This window comes from Tricharina praecox (assembly GCF_024521635.1).
Source record: "Tricharina praecox strain CBS 144465 chromosome Unknown BZA05scaffold_2, whole genome shotgun sequence".
Lineage (NCBI taxonomy): Eukaryota > Fungi > Ascomycota > Pezizomycetes > Pezizales > Pyronemataceae > Tricharina > Tricharina praecox.
The window spans coordinates 378,931-396,339 of NW_026250404.1; the positions used below are offsets into that span (position 1 = coordinate 378,931).

A 17,409-nucleotide genomic window follows, 5' to 3' on the forward strand; every position below is an offset into this window, starting at 1 on the left:
CCTTCAAGGTTCACTGTTCACATGTCTGGCGACTCGCGAGGGCCAAGTGCCTAATGCCTATATTATACCCACTTAAGTCCTCCTGTACGGTGTACCTATGATGTACAATCTACCGTAGGCAGGCACTTCTGCCTATTGCCAAAAAATAAAAAAAATGGTACATATGATATGACTTAGGTCCAGTTTGGTTCGCAGCTGCAGTTTAGAAATCTGCAGTTTAACGAGTTGAAGGTTGGCCAAGCTGCAGTTCCAAACTCTCAACTCCCCTGATGACCGTTCGGCAACCCAGATATTCGACAGCACGCCACACTTGTACTTTTTTTTGGACTTCGGGGCTACGTCAGAAAACCATAACTAGCTTTTTACAGCGACGAGGTGGCCCTTCCGGTCACTTGGGGAATGCCTCCTCCCATCTCACAACGGCGGCTCCTCCTCTGCACCGTACCAGCAAGTGACTCCTCCTATTCACAGTCACAACGGAGGAACCGTAGAACGTGGCCGGTGTCGGACATCGTAGGCGTAATGAAGAGGGACGATGGTGAGGTCGACTACGGTGGGGTTGACTACGGGGGCGATACTGGCATGTACTGCTGGTGGTTGTCCATGTGTAAAGTTTATTTGTACTTACTGTGGCTCAGTCGACAATCTGCAGTTTCTCGAGTTGTCAACTTGGGGTGGTGTGCCAAACAGGCACTCATTCGGGGAAGTTGACGGTTCGAAACTGCAGCTCACTTTTTGTGTGGTAGATTCAAACTGCAGCTGCGAACCAAACTGGGCCTTACTCTACTTGCCTACCGAGATCTCCATGCATACGTCGCGCGCGCTCGAAACCATCCTGCACATGGTACACATGGTACTCACGCACATATGCATCCAGGTACGGCCCGGTGCGGTGCGGTACGGGGCGGTGTGGTACGGTAAGGTAAGGTACGGGGCGGTACTTTCGAGCGAACGAGCGAGCGAGATGAGCCCGACATCCTGACATCCCTCCACGGCAGTGCTATAAACCACATGCCGTACCATACGGTGGAGTACCTATTACAATTTACAGGTAGGTTGGTTGGTACTTAAGCAAGTGCTTGAGCACCTCCGTGCTCACCACTGCGATATCCGTCCGTCGTTCCAACTTCCGTCCGCCCGTTCGTCTCCCCGCGTGGCCGGGCGGCCGTTGGAGTACGGTATGTACGGTAGAGTATGTACGGAATCTTCTCCTTCCCTTCTCCTTCCCTTCTGCTTCTGCTTCCCTTCCGCTTCCCTACCTGTTCCTCGCAGCGTTCATCTCCACTGCTACCGGTTATACCTACCATCCTACCCAGGAACGAGATGAGTCCTCCTACAAACCCTACCCTACCCTAGATACCCTACTCCACTATACATACCCAGGCCTCATCTCCGATCCAACAAATGCCGCTGCGCTGATCCTTGTGTGAGTGCGGATGGTGTGTGAGCGTTTACTCTACATATGAGTGTGTATGAGTGAGTGAGTGAGTGGGGGGAGGAAGGTTTCGCCCTGCGGAGCGAACGTGGACGGTAGAGTACATATCCCATGGCACTTACATATTCCTTACATATCATACCTGCCACCTACGGTGGGATTCGGAAACAATAGCAAATAAACAAAACCGAAAAACTGAAAAAACCAACACGAAAACGAAAATGACAAACGAAAAGACCCCACATGCCAACTGCCAACCCTCGGATGTAGAGTATGCCAAATGATGTGTGATGTGTAATGTGTGATGTGTAATGGGTAATTACAAAGACTGACTGACGGACGGCTGGCGATATAACGAAGACGATGCTGCTGCTACTGGATTCACGTCTCGCACTCGCTCTTTAGCCTTCAGGGGATGGACGACTCACGAGATGCAGACGGTCAAGGTCAAGAAATGAGCACGAGTGTTACGATACTCTACTAGTATTCCAGATACCCGTAGGCCATCACCAATTGAAGACATACGACTAGATATGCCCCCCACATTGACATGTCATAATGGGCCCCACGTGTACAAACAAGACGAGACGAGATCGAGCGGCGATGTTCATCCGGGTCAAATTTGGCAAAACAAAACAACACAACAAAACAACACAACAAAACAAAAAACAAAAAACAGAAAACAAAAAACAAAAACACCCCACTGCACCCCGGCTTGTACCACCGTATCTCTACCCCCTCCCCTCGAGCTAGAGTAACTGGGGTAATGACATTGGTAGGCTAGGTAGGCTACGCTGCGGAATTGTAAGTAGGAAAGTAGGCAGGCAAGAGTAGGCAGGCAGATACCCAGTAAAGGAGAGTAATCCATGGCCCGTCCGTATATCATCATGCCGCCGCAGTCCACTCCACCTACATATCTACCGCCGCCTAGGTATGCATACTCTACATATCTACCGTACCAAATCAACCGAAATGAAGACATTGCCGCAGCAGCAGCATATGTAGAGCATGTGCATACCGATAGCCGACCTAACCCAACCCAACCCAACATAGACGAAGGTGGAGTGCCCTAATGTAGAGTAGGTAGAGCAGAACAGAGCAGAGGAGAGAAGGTATGCGTATCATGCCCGACTCTGGTAGGAGGCAGGCAGGCAGAGCATATGGGGAGAGGCGAGGCGAGGCGGATGGGGGGATGGGGGCGAGAGAGATTACATACGGGCGGTACGGAAATACATACCAAATGTATTCTCGGTATGTATTTGCGTACATATGTCTGATTTCTTTTACATACGATGGTATGATTATACGAAAGGCCCCCCGGCTAAGGTGGTTACTATTGTACCAACAGTAGAGTACTGTAGATACTGTAGAGTGCACTGTGCATATCAGATCGTATCAGATCTGATCAGATCTGATCATTGATGTTGTACGGTACGGTACTAGTATATATGGCATGTATGGTCTAGCGCCTGGCGCCCTACCTACATATTAGCATAGAATAGTAGAGAGGACTAATCGGTACATGCATGCTTTACTCGTCGTCGTCGCCCTCCTCTCCTCCTCATCCTCCACCTCCTATGCCCAAGTACTGGTATGTATCATACGCTCCTCCGAATCGTGCGGAAATAAAATAGATAATAATAATAATAAAGCAAATGCCCATCGACCGGCCAGCCCACTTTTTAAGTGAGTACGTGACCCCGGCCGCCGCCCGACGGCGCGCCGAGGAATCGAGGCTGGATGGGCTTCTGGCATCTCTTCTGGCGTCGGCGTCGGCGTGGTCTCAGACACAGACTCACTCACGGACTCACGGTCATGGCCATGTGTGCCCAATAGTAAGCGAGCAATCCGTATCGAGAGGCAATGATCTGCACCGGGGTCCTGGGGAGGGCATGGGCATGGGCGTGGGCATGGGCATGGGCACTGGGCACTGGGCGGAGAGAAGGACGGATGCAACTGACATGTTGTTTCCGTAGCAATCACTCGGTTGGTTGGTCGACGGTTGTTTCAATTTCTTTCGAAATCCGACGGGTGGAAATACATTACATTACAAAGTGTGTACGGCACTTGAGTGTGGACAAAAATACCTACGTAATCAATCCCAGGTATTTTCGGTATCAGCCAACCTCCGCGGTTTGGGTCTGTGTGTCTGCGTGTGTGTGTGTAAATACCAGTGTAAACTTGTACCGGTATCGCACAAGACACGCTCAAGATAGAAACAGGCTGCGGATTGAATCGAGCGTGGACACTGGAACCGTGTCGTCTGAGGGAATCGCCCGCCTTGCGATCTTGAGACCAATCTGCGCATCGGCCTGTCGACTGGGAACGGTTCAACGTCCACTCTTAGCCCGTTACTCCGCCCTCAGGCATGTATCTACCAGGTATATGATCGGGCGGCATCTACTGGTCTGGCCACCCGCTGATGCCCACCGGCTGGATACCTAGCTACCAAGTTACTTACCTACTCACCTACCTGGCCGTGATGGATACTTTCCTGGCATGTGAAAGGAAAGCCGTTAATCTCCCCCCAGCCGGGAAGCAGAATGACACTTGCAACGGGCCCCAAATTGTGCCAACACCGATCGGCCGGAGGGCAGACATCATCGTCGTCACCATCTTGGTCTGTAAGTACCCAAGTACCTACCAACTCGTCCCTGCATACATACATACAACGCAGTCGTGGCCCGTAGTCCCGTTCGATCCAGACTTGGTGTGTGCATTATCCCAACCCCACCTCGTATCAGACTGCCGCTGTTAGTTAATGCGTGCTGTCGGCGGAGAACATGAAACCTCCTACTCCTCCTCCTCCTCCCCCCCCTCCCACTTGCACCTACCTCGTTGCAAACGAGACATTCCCGATTCCGAATCGATCTTCCCACCACCTAGACACCTCTACGCACGGTTCGAGTACCCAGTACTCAACGTATTCCCCTGCCGTGATTGGCCCCCGATCGTGAACCCCCCCCCTCCATTATGCTTCTTTCGTCCCTTTTTTCCCTCCCCTTCCCGGGGGTTTTAGTTACTTGCTTTCGAAAACAAAATGGGATGGATGGATGGGTGGATGGAACCATTCGAAAAGAAAGAAAAGAAAAGAAAAAGAAGAAAAAAACCCAAGCGTGTCTGTCTATCGAGAAACTCTCCTCATCTTTTTCATGCGCAGCAGTAAGCAAGCAGATATGTTTCCGTTCCCTCCCGTCCCACAAATAAATGCTGGCGGGCGGGCGGCAGTGGATTACGTACATACTGGGGCTGGACTGCCGGCATGAATGATGAGCGAGCGTGGTCCTGCCTGCCTGCCTGCCTGCTTGCCTGCCTGTCTGTCTGGCGGTTAGCAAATCGTTAGAATGCTTGTGGCCTTGTGGCATGACATCGAGAGCGGGGAAGTGATGGTGACTTCGGACTGTGAGGGGACCCCTCCTCCGGCCTCCATCCAGATTCCATCCATCCATCCTTCCTTCGGCTGTGGGCCCTCTGTACTGTACAACACGCTGCCTGGGGCTCTTGAAACGAGGAGCCATTGTCCAGTAGCCGGAGCGTAGGGCTCAACAGCTAGGGAGCTCGACTCATACTCGTCGTACGCTACTACTGTTACTGACTTCTCCGGAAGGAAAGCCCTCCAAAGGCATTGCCCAGTGGGCAGCTGGCTGCGGACTCACCCCTCGTGGTGGTGGAGGCGGTATGTACCTCTCAGCGGAATGCGCACTCCGGGACTGAGAACAAAAGTCCAAGGTCTCCAAGGCGGTACCACCCACATGCTGATAGCACGATCGGTATGGTTGCTTTTGCTTTCTCAGCCAGGACGCCGATAGACAGAGATAGCCAGCCAGCCAGCCAGCCAGCCAGCCTCCGGGACGACGTACCCTACTCTACTGGACTTGTGCAACCCTCGTCAGTGATCAGGCTCACGGGGAGCGGGCAGGTATGTAGGTCATTTCGGACGGGCTACATACTAGGACGGAGGGGGGGGGAGGAGTTACGCATAGGCAAGTAGGTATGTAAGTAGGTGTTCGAGTGGACACTACCACCAACTGCCAGGACCATCCTTCCGTGCGGGCATTCCACTTCAGACATCCCCCACCGGGGGCAGCGAGAGCTGAGGGGCGGAAGGTCTAGACGGGCCAAGCCGTCTCGATTCACGCGGAGGCTGGTAGGGTGTACATACGATACGTACTCGACAAGTATCCTCACGAGCCGTACGTACTTGACTCCGCGCAAGCACAGGCCGTGCTCTTGCTGTAGCTGGATTTACACAGGCTGGATGGATGGGTGGATGGGTGGATGGGTGGATGGAGGGATGAAGGGATGGAGGGATGGATGGACGGACGGCACCCACACCGGTCGGGCACGGGGTGTGGCCCCGGAAACGTCAGACTCCACGTATGTATGTGTGTAGTAGAGTATACTCAGTGCGCCTCATGGATGTTGACTCACTCACCGCTCGCCCAATGGGATCGGCCGCGGGCACTGGCCAATGGCGGGTGCATACTGACTGGAATGCAGTGATATCCGGACAGGTAACTATCTCTTGCATAGGCCACCCCAGCCCCCAATGCAAGCCACCGGAAAGCGGAAGGGCGTGGAGGGCAGCCTCGCGCTATTGGGCTGCGAGTGGGCGTTCTTGTCCCGCGCTCCTCAGCCGCTGTCGCGCCTAGCGCGTCTATGGTACGCCCCTATCGTGAGGTGACATAACTGGCGACGGCGCTTGGATGATGGTGGGTTGTGCTCGGGTTTGCTAGTTAAGTACTAGTGGTTGCTGATGGGACGTAGATGCTGAATCATGAAATTTGGTGGGCTTGCTCGCTTGACGATTGATGACATGCTGGGTAGACGTTGTGGCTACTGACTTGGGTCTAGTTCGAGGAGGATCGTGTTGAGACACCGAATCGACGACGGTGCCTAAAACGTTGAGGGACTTTGTGGGCAGCTTGTTACAGACAGAGCTCGAGTACCAATGGCAAGTCTGAGCATTCATTGCGAAGCAGTGACTAGCCTTCCACGATTCCAAGCTCACGACACTACCCTCTCTTCTACTCCCACCTACATACCAACATTCCAAGCCATACCTATCATTTCATCTCCGAGTTCTCAATGGCAAATACCTCCCCTCGAGATCCGTGGCTTTTACAAATGTGGCTTACCGAAGGAATCGTCCGACGCAGCGTACACCTTGCTGCGGGGCTGATTGGAGAATACCTACATACATACCAGAAGGCGAGCGGCCAGCGATCAAGCTCTTCAACAGCACGGGCAACTTGAGGTTTCACCTCTGGAAGCATCTCTACCCGCACATCCTCCCAAGGCGGACGAGCTTGCCTCGACTCCAATATTCTTGCTTTTGGCTGTGCCGGTAGTACTTTCACCAGCGAAGAAGGACCGCAAGCGGTGAAGGGCCTCCAGCGAAGTACACAGGACCTCCAACGAATCCTGTAGCGGAGTGGCTTGGGCTGGAACGAGAAGGAGAAGCAGAAGCAGATATGAAGTGGCTCCACCAGATGGAAGCATTCCCGAACCTGCTATTCCTTCGTCTGGCTGGAAGAAGGGATCTGGCTCCGACCTCCAAGAATCAGCTCCCAAGATTGACACTGAGTCCTCTCAACAACGCCGCAGCAACACTGCGCACGTCACCCAAGACATGGCCATCACGCCGGCAGATTGGGTCGTCCGTCCGAGAGGAAGATCCAACTGGAAAATGCGCGGCCAACAACCCGATAAGGACCACTGGATGCACGATTACGAGGAGCTCGAATCCGACATCGACATCGATGGCAGGACGAAAGCCTTGCGTCGGGTGCCCAGCTCAACAACTTGGATTCGAGGAAGCAGAAGGCGAGAGATCTGCAGGTAAGTATTGGCATGACTAGCAGATCTACGCACACGACGTGGAACTGTTGGGGCAAGGAAGCTGCGTGCTGCTTGGTTGCTGCGAGGAATTGTCGACATTGGTCATCGTCGAACCTCCCGAGCGTTGACGGATGTTCGGATGAAACGCTCACATTGGGCGTGCTTTTGCTCGTATCCGTAGGATCAGGTTCAGACCTTCGAAGAAATCAGGATGGGCGATCTCTCATCCCCCCCACACTACTTCCACCCATTCATCACCGTCCGCCGGTGGACACAAGGACCGGCTCACCCAAGACTGGAAAATACTTCAACTGCTGCAACTTTAAACCGGATCCGGCGAAGAAACTTGTCAAATTTTAGTTGTGGTTTGGACTGATGATGCGGATATGATCGAGGCCAGTGCGGCGTTGATTGCATAAGAACTAGGTGGAGATGACGAGCACATGGATGGAGGATAGCATACAATTTATATCCTTAGGATGGGAGACTTCAACCTTATTTCACCGCTATGAAGGTTCTCGGTTTCGGATCGCCGTGAAACGTGGGGCTATAAGCCGGTGAAAGAGATATCCCATCAGCAGTGTGGGAAGGCCCGAAGCTCCACAAGGCACCGGTGCTAGACTACTACCATGCTCTACACCTTATTAAGTTACGGCTTCCCATCACCCGCGACTCCAGCCCTTTCGTGGAGCGTCTATCTCGGCAAGTTGCCCACGCACATGTCCGGCTCGACAACGACCATATGATGTTCGACTGCTTGGGGGACGGGGGTCGGATCACGCTCGCCCACATGACGACCGCGGCCCGGAACGTGACCGAGTCTTCCTGGTTACTCTACGACACATTCGAGACAGATAGTTGGGCCTCCGTATCTCCCTCCGCCAATGGGATTTCCAACCTAAGATTGGAGGGCCCAGCCTCCATGACTCTGCTCTACAACAGCGAGTAACCGCTGAGAGGGAGAGTGCAGCTCCGTCAGTCACTTCACAGCTCAGCTCAGATATCCCGGCTGGCGACGTCTGGCCTGCCCTACACCGTCCAATCGAACTTCTCGGTCGAAATGGATGGACGGCCAGCCGAAATGCAACGTGTCAACCCAGGGTGGCAGATAATGTACGGTAGGTATAGCTGTGCATATGCCGTATGTGGAGCGCCCAGCTACTGCAACGATAACAATAACAACACCGGATATCGTCAGGGACCTAGAGCTGAGGTACTCGAGAGTACCCGTCCACCCTACTCTGCCAGTTCCTCGCCCCTGGACCATAGCAAGGAAACATGGTGGTGATGAACGATACCGGTACCCGACCTACCTACTCTACTACATACAATCTGCCGTCTCAAGCTCATCCAGCAGCCAACACGTACGAGGCGACACGACCGTTGCAATCCTCGGAATCACGGAAGGCCAGCGAGCACTGGCCGTCATATCCAGCTTTCGGCGGCTGCAACGGGTAGTCGGAGAACTACATGCCATCGTCACCCTCGCTCTCCAGGGCTTCCATGCCCCTCCATCTTTCAGTTAATCTCGGATTCGAGGTCTTCGGGTTGATTCCTCATTCAGCATGAAGCCGTGCTTCGAAAACATGACGCCCGTCACGGCCAGCAAGGGCCGGAGGCGGAGGAACAAGCGCGAACTCGGCCTCGACCTCGACCGATGTCAGCAGAGCCGGCTGCAGACTACGAAGTAGAGTAAGGCCAACGAGGCTGTCACTATCGGTGCACATAGTGGTGAATTACTCTACAGCAGTTACCAACTACCCTTGGCATGCACGACAACCGTTGTTTGCATTTCGAATCCACTTTACCAGGTATGCTATAGACATTGATATTGTTCTACCGGCGTCTTCCTTGTTGTGGGTGACAGTGCTGACGTTTGGTCCAGGCTGCAAGGTTCGACATCTCGGTTCGGTCCTGCGACTCTAGCTGCGAGGCTTTTGCTTCCCCATCCAGATACAACCGCAGCGAAAGATCGAGACTTCTCAATTTTTTCGCCACAACGGCTCCTGGGGGGGGGGGGACGATCTCACCCAGCAAACGCCCCCGATTGCACAAGCCACTTCGGAGCTCCGTGAGCGGTTATGTGGGGGGGGGGGGGACTCTGCACACGGAGGAAACCTCGTCGACTCTCCCCACCGTCGACGCCCGAGCAATCTCGAGTTGAGTTTAGTTTAGACTCCCCCCCGCCGACGGCAAGGCGTCCAGTGGGTAGTGGGGCCGACGCCCTCGCGATTGACGGCGGCGTTTGTTTGTTTCTTTTACAATACAACATCTCGTCGAGACTTGAGCTTACGTCACAAATTTCCGTTCCAACTTACGTTCCAACGTACCTAGAGCTCAGGTCCAAGGTTCCATCCATGAATGCAATGCACGCTGCACGATGCGGGACGTACGTCGGCATTGGCATTTCTTTCCCCGGAGGGCCGGAGGGCCGGAGGGAACAAGTTTCGACGACGACGACTGCGTTGCGTTTTGTTTGTCCGTGGGGTTTGCAATGGCCCTATGTATGTAGCAATAGCAATAGCAATGTCAATGACTATAGCAATGGCAATATGATAGCAATAGCAATGGCAATTGTTCACTCCTGCCTGCCGGAAAACATCCCGTTCCATCCCGTCCCATTCCACTTTCGCGGGGACCGCGGCAATGAATTTCCACGAGCATGACCGCATGAACTCCGCCATAGCTACTGCCCAAACAGAGATCCCCGGAGGGTGAGAGGGATGGAGGGAGGGAGTGCAAACCCACCCACAAACCGAAAGCCCGCGTGCTGCTGCTGTTGCTGCTCCTGCACCTTTTTACCCTTCCAGCTTCCAGAAGCCTTCCGCTTTCAGCCGCACCTGCCAGATCGCTGCAGGGATGTGCTGTGGAGTGTGGAATGTGGGATGTGGGAGGTGGGATGTTGGGCGTTGGGAATCGGGATATGATATGTAGAGCATGTATGTAGAGTAGGTAGCGGCCATCATCCAGGAACAGCATTCACCCCCACCTACCGGCCTTCATTGAGGGAGCCAGTGAGCCAGTGACCGCAAGCTATTACCCCCTCCTTCGTGCGTGTCCTGTCCAGTGCGGTTCTAAATCCCCCTCCCCCCTCTCTCCCCCCCCCCCCCCCCCCCCCCCTCTTCTCCTGTCGGAATAACACATCGGTACATCCGGCAGTTATCTGTCTGTTAGGTACGCACGTATGATACGTGCTGGCTGGCTGGTTGGTTGGCGGTGGCTCGTGGCGTTTATCATTGGCCACGTACTGCACTGTCTGTACATGTAAGTTGTTGGCTATGTGGGTCACAGGTGGGTTACTAGCCACATGTGAAGCTTTCGTGCTGCCACTTCATCAGAGCCCACTGCACCACCACCACCAACTACTGCCACCAACTACTGCCATGGTTGCAGCCAGAGTTACTTGCATGCATGCACGACAGACAGACAGACAGACAGACGGGCAGAGAAAAGAAAAGGGATGAAAAGAAAAAAGAAAAGACGAAAAAGAAAATAATGCGATGAAAAAGATGAAGAAAAGAAGAAAAGATACATGTAATGCAATGTAGACGGGCGAAAAAATGATTTCCTTTCTTCCTACATGTATTATATGTACGGGATGGATACGTGGTGGCTCTGCGAGTGCCGGAATCGGGAGAATCGGGCGCGGGGTGGCTGCAGGTGCAGGTTGAGGTGAAGGTGAATGTGAAGGAGCGGAGCCTGGTGGACGTCATCGCATGCAGTCCCCGGAGGGTGCAGAGAGTGACAGAGGCTCAGACAGAGAGGAAGCGGGGATGATGGGAGAGCGAGTGATACCCGTGATCTGTTGGGATACCTATGTACGCCCCTGCGCGTAGCGCCCCTGCAGTACTGTACACTCTACCACTCTACGCAGGATATGGGTCTACAGGTCTACGCAGTCTACGTAGAGCCTAGAGTCTATGTATGTAGAGTAGATCTAGAGCGCCCGGCCGCCGCCCCGCTGGCGATCCCGCTGGCGGGATTGATGAACCCCCCCTCGACGTTGCTCTTGCGCTTGGTGGTCCCAAGACTTGCTGCTCCAAGACTTGCTGCTCCAAGACTTGTTGTTGCGAGGCTCGCTGTCGAGTGATTTTACCTGCACTTACCAGTGCTCCTACTACTACTCCGGCTGATAGCTGTTGTGTCGGTTGGTTAGGTGCGAGACGACGTGAGGCGTAATGAAGTGCGGCGTGGTGAAGTAAAGTGAAGTGTTGTCCGCCCAGTCCAGCCCATCCGCGGTACTTACCTACATGTATCTGTCACTGAGATACCCCTACATGTACCTGTCACTAAGACACCGTTACGGCCTTAGACACGGCGGTGCGGTGAAAGCTCCGGTGTGCATACCGTACATGCTTGTATGTACTCGGAGAAAACCGGACCTTTACCCCCCCTCCCTCCCGCGCTCTGTGTTGTCCCCCGGGAGCGGCCCGGGATTCGGCGGTCGACTCTGCTCGGCTGGTGCTCTGCTCGGCTGGCTATAGGGATGGGGTAATTGCTCCGGGCGCGTGCATTTGGACTGCCGATGCGGACAAGTAAGGGAGCTCGCTGGGTGAGCGAATGCGAATTATGTAATTATGTAATTTGAGGAAGAAAGGTGCTGATTCATCGTCCGCGTGCATTTTAATTCACTCTGATGCATGCATCTCAACTTCACGAGTGGAATCACCATCTCGCACTCGGAGTATATACATCCTACAAGAAAAAAAGACGTTTCTACTTACGCACTTCCAAACGCCTCCACGCGTTTCTGCAGCACCATCCTGACCTCACCGACCTGCAAATTCTCCAGAGCGAGCTTCATCATAACCGCTCTCGCCTTATTATTATCCTCAAAGACCGGCCTGACAACATCCTTCAGGAGCAACTGCGTTCCCTCCTCATCTTCCTCCAGCCTCACCAGCGGCAGAGTGAGCAGCGTGCACGCCTCGCGGAGCCGTACCATCTCGCGCCAGCCACCGCAGGAATTCGACAGATCCGTCATGTCGCTGGCGAACTGCCGTGCGCCGGCGAGCGAGAACGTGTTGCGCGTCAAAACGTAGTCCCAGATGTACGTTTGCAGCGCGGCGGCTACGGCACGGATGATCCGGTGGTACACGACAGGCGCGAGAGCGCGCGAGAGGAAGGAGAGGTGCGTGGAGAGCGTGGAGAGCGCAGAGACGAGTTCCGGGGATATCGACGAGGCGGAGTGGGATGGGTCGAGCGAGGACCAGTTGTTTCTGGTCGTGTTAGTGCACAATGTCGAAACGGGGGGCGGGGGAGAATACATCTTGATGTACGCCTTGAGTTCGTTCTTCAGCAGGCTCACGAGGTGGTCAACCATAGTCTCCTCAGTCTTACGTCTCAGATCCTTATACGATCCGGCCGTCTCATCGAAGAGCGCGCCGTCGTCGTCGTCATCGCCCGACACGAGCGCGTTGCTGGTCACCGAAGCTACGTCGCGGATGTTCATATTACCCGCAAGGTTCTTGTTGGGACTTGCCTTTGACGCGCGCGATTGCAGATCTTCCCATAGTTCCAGGAAGAAGATGTCCTCGCCCCAGTCTCGCATACAGCTCTCCATAAACACCGCCGAGCCGTACGCTTTGCACAGTCGCTCGAGACCGGCAAGGCCGGTGAGTGACTCTACCTCCTCTTTACTTGTGCCCTGGACCGCTCGCGCGATCGACGAGGAAAGGACTCGGAACGCCTCTACGCTGCCGTTGAGGCGGTCGTGGTACTGGTCCAGTATTGCGATCTGGATGTCGATTAGAAAGCGGAGACGCTGGCTGAAGGAGATCAGCGGCCGGTAGCTATCGGTGACTGTTTCGATGAGGTCCTTCAGACGTATCGCCGACTTCGTAGGCTTGGAATCCGTCGGTTCAACGCTGTCATAATCCAAGACCCAAGCGTCTGGGGCAGCAAGAATGGTATGGTAGCGAGACAGTGCGACTACACCCCCGGTTAGAGATCCGCCTACAAGCTGGAGATGGTGACTTGCATTCTTTCTCGACGTGGAGCCAGTCCGCAAAACCGTTCTCCACGACCAAAACCTCATGTGTCATGCCCTTCCACGGGCCATCGCAACCAAACGGAGTGTAATAGAACTCCTCCCGCAGTTCGGCATCAAACTTGATCATCTCATGTATGAAGTGGCTTAGCAACTGCGCCTGGTCCAATATCTGCGGCAGCAAATTCTTCGTTTTCCTCATGACGATCGGCAGGAGCGCCGTGATGAACTCATTGACCGCATCGCGCTGGTTGAGGGGATTCGCCGATTCCGACAGGATAGGCTGGACGATCTCCCGGAGGAAATCGGTGTATGTAGTCACCAAGCCCGTTATGTGCGCCAGGAACCACTCCGGCTTGTCGATGCGGTTGGTAGCCCTATCCCCATCGAAATGGTATCGGAACCGCAAGGCCAGAGGCTTCACCAGAACCTCAAGCGGCAGCAACGGCGTCGCCGTACCCTTCGCGCTCTCCAGATCGCTACATTCCATCAGCACCCCGCACCACCCACGACTACCAGCGATCAACTCACGGCCCCTGCAGCACCAGCAACTTCTCAAACGCGCTCCTAAACTCCTCCGCCACTTCCTTCGTCATAACAACCTTCTCCGCAGGCCACTTGAGCTTCATGAGCACCTCTTCCAGCCCCCTCGCCAGTCTTTCCCTCATTCTCCGCCACAGCTGTTCCGTGGCGCCCTCCACATAATCCACCAAATGCACGGCGGCGCCCTCAGCAGCCTCATTCCTCTCCTTCAGCCCCCTCGCTAGCTCCTGCAGCAGCGTATACGGCCGCAGCGCAGCCTCCGGATCCCCCCTATCCACGAGGCCCGCCGCCTGCTCATCGAGCACCTGCACGCGTCGCAGGAGGTCAACATATCCAGTCGCTACATCCAGCCGCTGCAGCCGCTCCATCGTCGCCTCGAAGCGCGCGGCCGCATCGATCGCCGTGTCGGCCGTCGTCGTCGCTAGCAGGCGCCGGTCGATCGCCTCCTGTTTCTGCGTGAATGCATCGATTTCGCCGCGGAGGTGCGTGGAGTGTGCGGCGAGATCGGCGCGCGAGGTGGTGGCCTTGCGGTCTGCGGTTTGGAGCTGCGTGCGCAGCTGCGATTGCTGTGTTTGTACAGAGGACAGAAGGGAGTCAAGCGATGACAGGTCTGCCAACGTCTGGAATTTGTCGTTTAGGTAGTCTTGTACCCGGATGTCGGTCGAAATTGGGGGCTTGCTGTGGGATGGCATTTTTGGGATTTTTTGGAGGGGCGTTGAGGACAGCTTGATGGGATGCTTGGAGGTACCTACCTGGCCACTGACGTACAGATTAGATCCGTTGATAAGAGCTGCATGTTACTACGGTATGGTAGTTAGCAGCTGCTTGGCGGTCATGGGATGTGACTCGTGAGAGTGGGGAGTTGCGCCGTGATATTTCCGAGTGTGCGTACTCTGGAGTCTGTCCGGTACATTTGTGTAGCAAAACATAAGTCAGAGTGGCTATCTAGTCCCATCCGTTGCGAAGAATATCCCCGTACTCTCTGCCTGTGAATTATTCATGACGATGACATACGGTAGCCATTGCCTGCAAGACAGTTCCCAATGATCGAGAAGGATGGATGATTGATTATAATGAATAAGTACATTCTTGAACAAAGAGACAGAGACAGAGTAGAGTAGGGAATAGTCGTAGACTTCGTAACAAAACGAAAACGAAAAGCTTCAAGCAAGCAATGGTATTGTTCACTCCAACCAAAAACAACCAAAAGTAAAACAACTCAAGAAACAGCCCCAAAAGCCCAAAACACAAACACTCCATCTGCTTGGATTGGATCACTTCTTCTTACCCTTTTCTCCCTTTTCTCCATCATCCTCGTTGTATTTATCCTTCCAGATCCTATCTCCCGCCAATCAGTCAGTCAGTCAATCCCGTTACCAGTCGGCAGTGTACGGGTGACATACCATGAATTCCCCAGAGTTTTATTCCCCTGCTTCTCAGCCATGCGATAGAATTTCGCCGCCTTGAAGCGATCCTTCTTGCAGCCGAAGCCCTCGAGGTAGCACCAGGCCACCTCGTTCTGCGCATCCGGATCGCCCAGGTTCGCGGCTGTCTCGTAGTATTCTCGGGCCGCCGCAGGGTCTTTGGTTACGCCCCAGCCGTTGCGGTAGGAATTTCCCAGCTGTCAAAGTCAGTGCTTGTTCCGGGGGAATGGAACGGTGGGATGAAGTACTTCGTAAATGGCTAAAACGAGCTCTCCCTTCGCGCTCCCGCCCTTCTTTATCCCGGCCTTAAGCGCCTCCTGCTCGACGGCGGCACTATTGCTCGCCGCCTTCCTCAGATACTCGAGGCCCTTGCTCTTATTCATGGTGCAACCCCAGCCATGCCTGAGCGCCAGACCATACAGCACCTGGGAGAGGGGATTATCTGCGTCTGCCAGGCGGCCAAACATAGCCGTGCTCTTTTCGAGCTCGCCCTCCTCATGCAACCGTATAGCCTCCTGGATATTTTCATCCGCCTGGGGATCCTCCGCGGGTAGGGCGGGGTGCACAGGCACCACGGGGGTGCCCACCAGAATCGTGGCGCGCTTCTCCCACTGCGTCTCCTTGTCAACGGCGGAGTCGGAGATCATCGGCAGGTCGGCGGGGATGTGCGTGCTGTGGTTCGAGCTCGACCGGTTGCGCCGGTGCGAGAATGATAGCGTCTCGCGGAACCGACTGGCGTTGCTGCTGGACCGCGCCCGCCCCCCGCTCGTCGGTGATGTCGGCGACGTTGGTGATAGCGGCCCCCCCAGGTCGTTGTAGGCGTCTGCGCTGGTCGCGCTGTGGTCGTGCGTGCTGAAGCCTGTCGGCGGGTGGATCACGTCGTGCGAATTCTGGGGTTGTCTGTCAGCCGGCCAGCCACATCTCCTACGTAAATAGAAACCAGGACGGAGGGGGGCAGTACGGTGTCGCTACGGATGAATTTGAATTCTGGGACCGGCGGTGCAGACGTGACTATAGGCGGCGGCGCGGCGGAGGCGGGTGACTGTGGCGGCGAGTCGTCCGCGCTCCCCCGGCGATCGCCCTTCTCCTTGTCGCCGCGGTGGAGGTGGTGGTGATGATGCTTGAATATGTCTTTGAGCGGCATGTTTGGGACGACGCGTGGGGTGGGGGTGGGGTGGGCTAAGGTGTGTGTGTGAATAGGTGGCAGAGCAGCTGATGCGATACGATACGCGATAACTAGCAGGGCAGATGAGGATGTATGTGGGAGGTAGATATCGGTTCGTTATGGCTGGCCGTCTGGGTTGATGATTGTCTGAATGAATGAATGAATGGATGAGGATGAGGATGGCGGGCTTATGACCGGTCTTTCTACGTCTCTCTCCACCCACGTTCAGGTAAGGCGGTCCTTCTTGTACCTCTACCTCAGCCAGACTTATTTCCTTTTTGCAGTCTGATCGATTCAATCTCCCCTCCTCCCCACATTGGATGAGCCCCTACTCAGCCTTGGGATTCGAAGGATTGGCCTGTCCTGGCTCCTGGGCACTGGGCAGTGGGAGTAAGCTGTAAATAGAAGCTGGGGTGCAGTGTGCCAGTGCCGGTTCGCTTGCTTGCTCGTGTGCATTCACTAGACTGTGGCGCGCGCGTGAGCTTGGGAGAGCTGTGAGCTGTGAGCGAGAACAATACTAGTAGTTTCCAAGCTGTTTTCACGGGCTCGGCAGTCTCGTCTGAGGAATTTCACATGAGAGACGCCGAGACTCCGAGACGCCGAAAAGAAGAATAAGTCGTAAGAAGAAGAACACAACCTCTCGCAGAAGCCGCGCAGTCCCGAATAAACATCCGCAACATTCCCTCCTGTCATCCGTCCCCCGGCAAGTACCGTACATTCCTAGGTACCGCAGCGCAGCCCTACCGAGCAGTAGCATTTTACCCCTACATCATACCGGTAAATACGTAAGTGCTAGTGCTTCTTCACCGACGAAAAGTTTCGCTGCTGATACATACCGTATGTATGATGTGCATTCATACACCTTCATCTGCCCACATAATTACTCCTCTAGTGGGCACCTAACCAAGCACCTATGACTTGCCTATTCTTTTGTGCATGCGGTGCACGTGCGGGAGGCCTGAGACTTGACTGTGATGTGCAATGTGCAATGTCAGCAAGTGCACGGTGCTGT

General features: G+C 54.6%; 3 protein-coding genes across 3 annotated transcripts; 1 reads left to right on the plus strand and 2 right to left on the minus strand.

Annotated features, from left to right (window-relative positions):
* The first annotated feature begins 2,866 nt into the window (after positions 1–2,866).
* On the plus strand, positions 2,867–3,470 carry BZA05DRAFT_100393 (uncharacterized protein). Its single transcript, XM_051478468.1, has 2 exons — positions 2,867–3,026; positions 3,088–3,470. The coding sequence occupies exons 1-2, from the start codon at positions 2,958–2,960 to the stop codon at positions 3,409–3,411; spliced, it is 393 nt and encodes a 130-aa protein (XP_051343342.1). The 5' UTR covers positions 2,867–2,957; the 3' UTR covers positions 3,412–3,470.
* Positions 3,471–11,876: 8,406 nt separating this feature from the next.
* BZA05DRAFT_470483 (TIP-1 family-domain-containing protein) lies at positions 11,877–14,586 on the minus strand. The gene is made up of 4 exons (XM_051487903.1): positions 13,797–14,586; positions 13,257–13,744; positions 12,544–13,207; positions 11,877–12,495 (listed from the first exon to the last, which is right to left on the minus strand). The coding sequence occupies exons 1-4, from the start codon at positions 14,498–14,500 to the stop codon at positions 11,997–11,999; spliced, it is 2,355 nt and encodes a 784-aa protein (XP_051343343.1). The 5' UTR covers positions 14,501–14,586; the 3' UTR covers positions 11,877–11,996.
* Positions 14,587–15,168: 582 nt separating this feature from the next.
* BZA05DRAFT_330964 (uncharacterized protein) lies at positions 15,169–16,376 on the minus strand (the record flags this gene model as incomplete). The annotated part of the gene is made up of 3 exons (XM_051480563.1): positions 15,169–15,429; positions 15,481–16,122; positions 16,194–16,376. 3 exons carry the CDS (start codon positions 16,374–16,376, stop codon positions 15,169–15,171), a joined length of 1,086 nt encoding a protein of 361 aa, XP_051343344.1.
* Between the last annotated feature and the right edge of the window lie 1,033 nt (positions 16,377–17,409).

What these genes read in the sequence shown, in the direction of transcription:
- BZA05DRAFT_100393 (XM_051478468.1), top strand. Translation starts at nt 2,958, where the DNA reads ATGCATGCTTTACTCGTCGTCGTCGCCCTCCTCTCCTCCTCATCCTCC. An exon ending in CCTCCTATGCCCAAGTACTG is followed by an intron (nt 3,027 to 3,087) that starts GTATGTATCATA and finishes ATAATAATAAAG; the next exon opens with CAAATGCCCATCGACCGGCC.
- BZA05DRAFT_470483 (XM_051487903.1), bottom strand. Translation starts at nt 14,500, where the DNA reads ATGCCATCCCACAGCAAGCCCCCAATTTCGACCGACATCCGGGTACAA. An exon ending in TTGCTGGTGCTGCAGGGGCC is followed by an intron (nt 13,745 to 13,796) that starts GTGAGTTGATCG and finishes GATGGAATGTAG; the next exon opens with CGATCTGGAGAGCGCGAAGG. An exon ending in CTCAAGGCGTACATCAAGAT is followed by an intron (nt 12,496 to 12,543) that starts GTATTCTCCCCC and finishes TAACACGACCAG; the next exon opens with AAACAACTGGTCCTCGCTCG.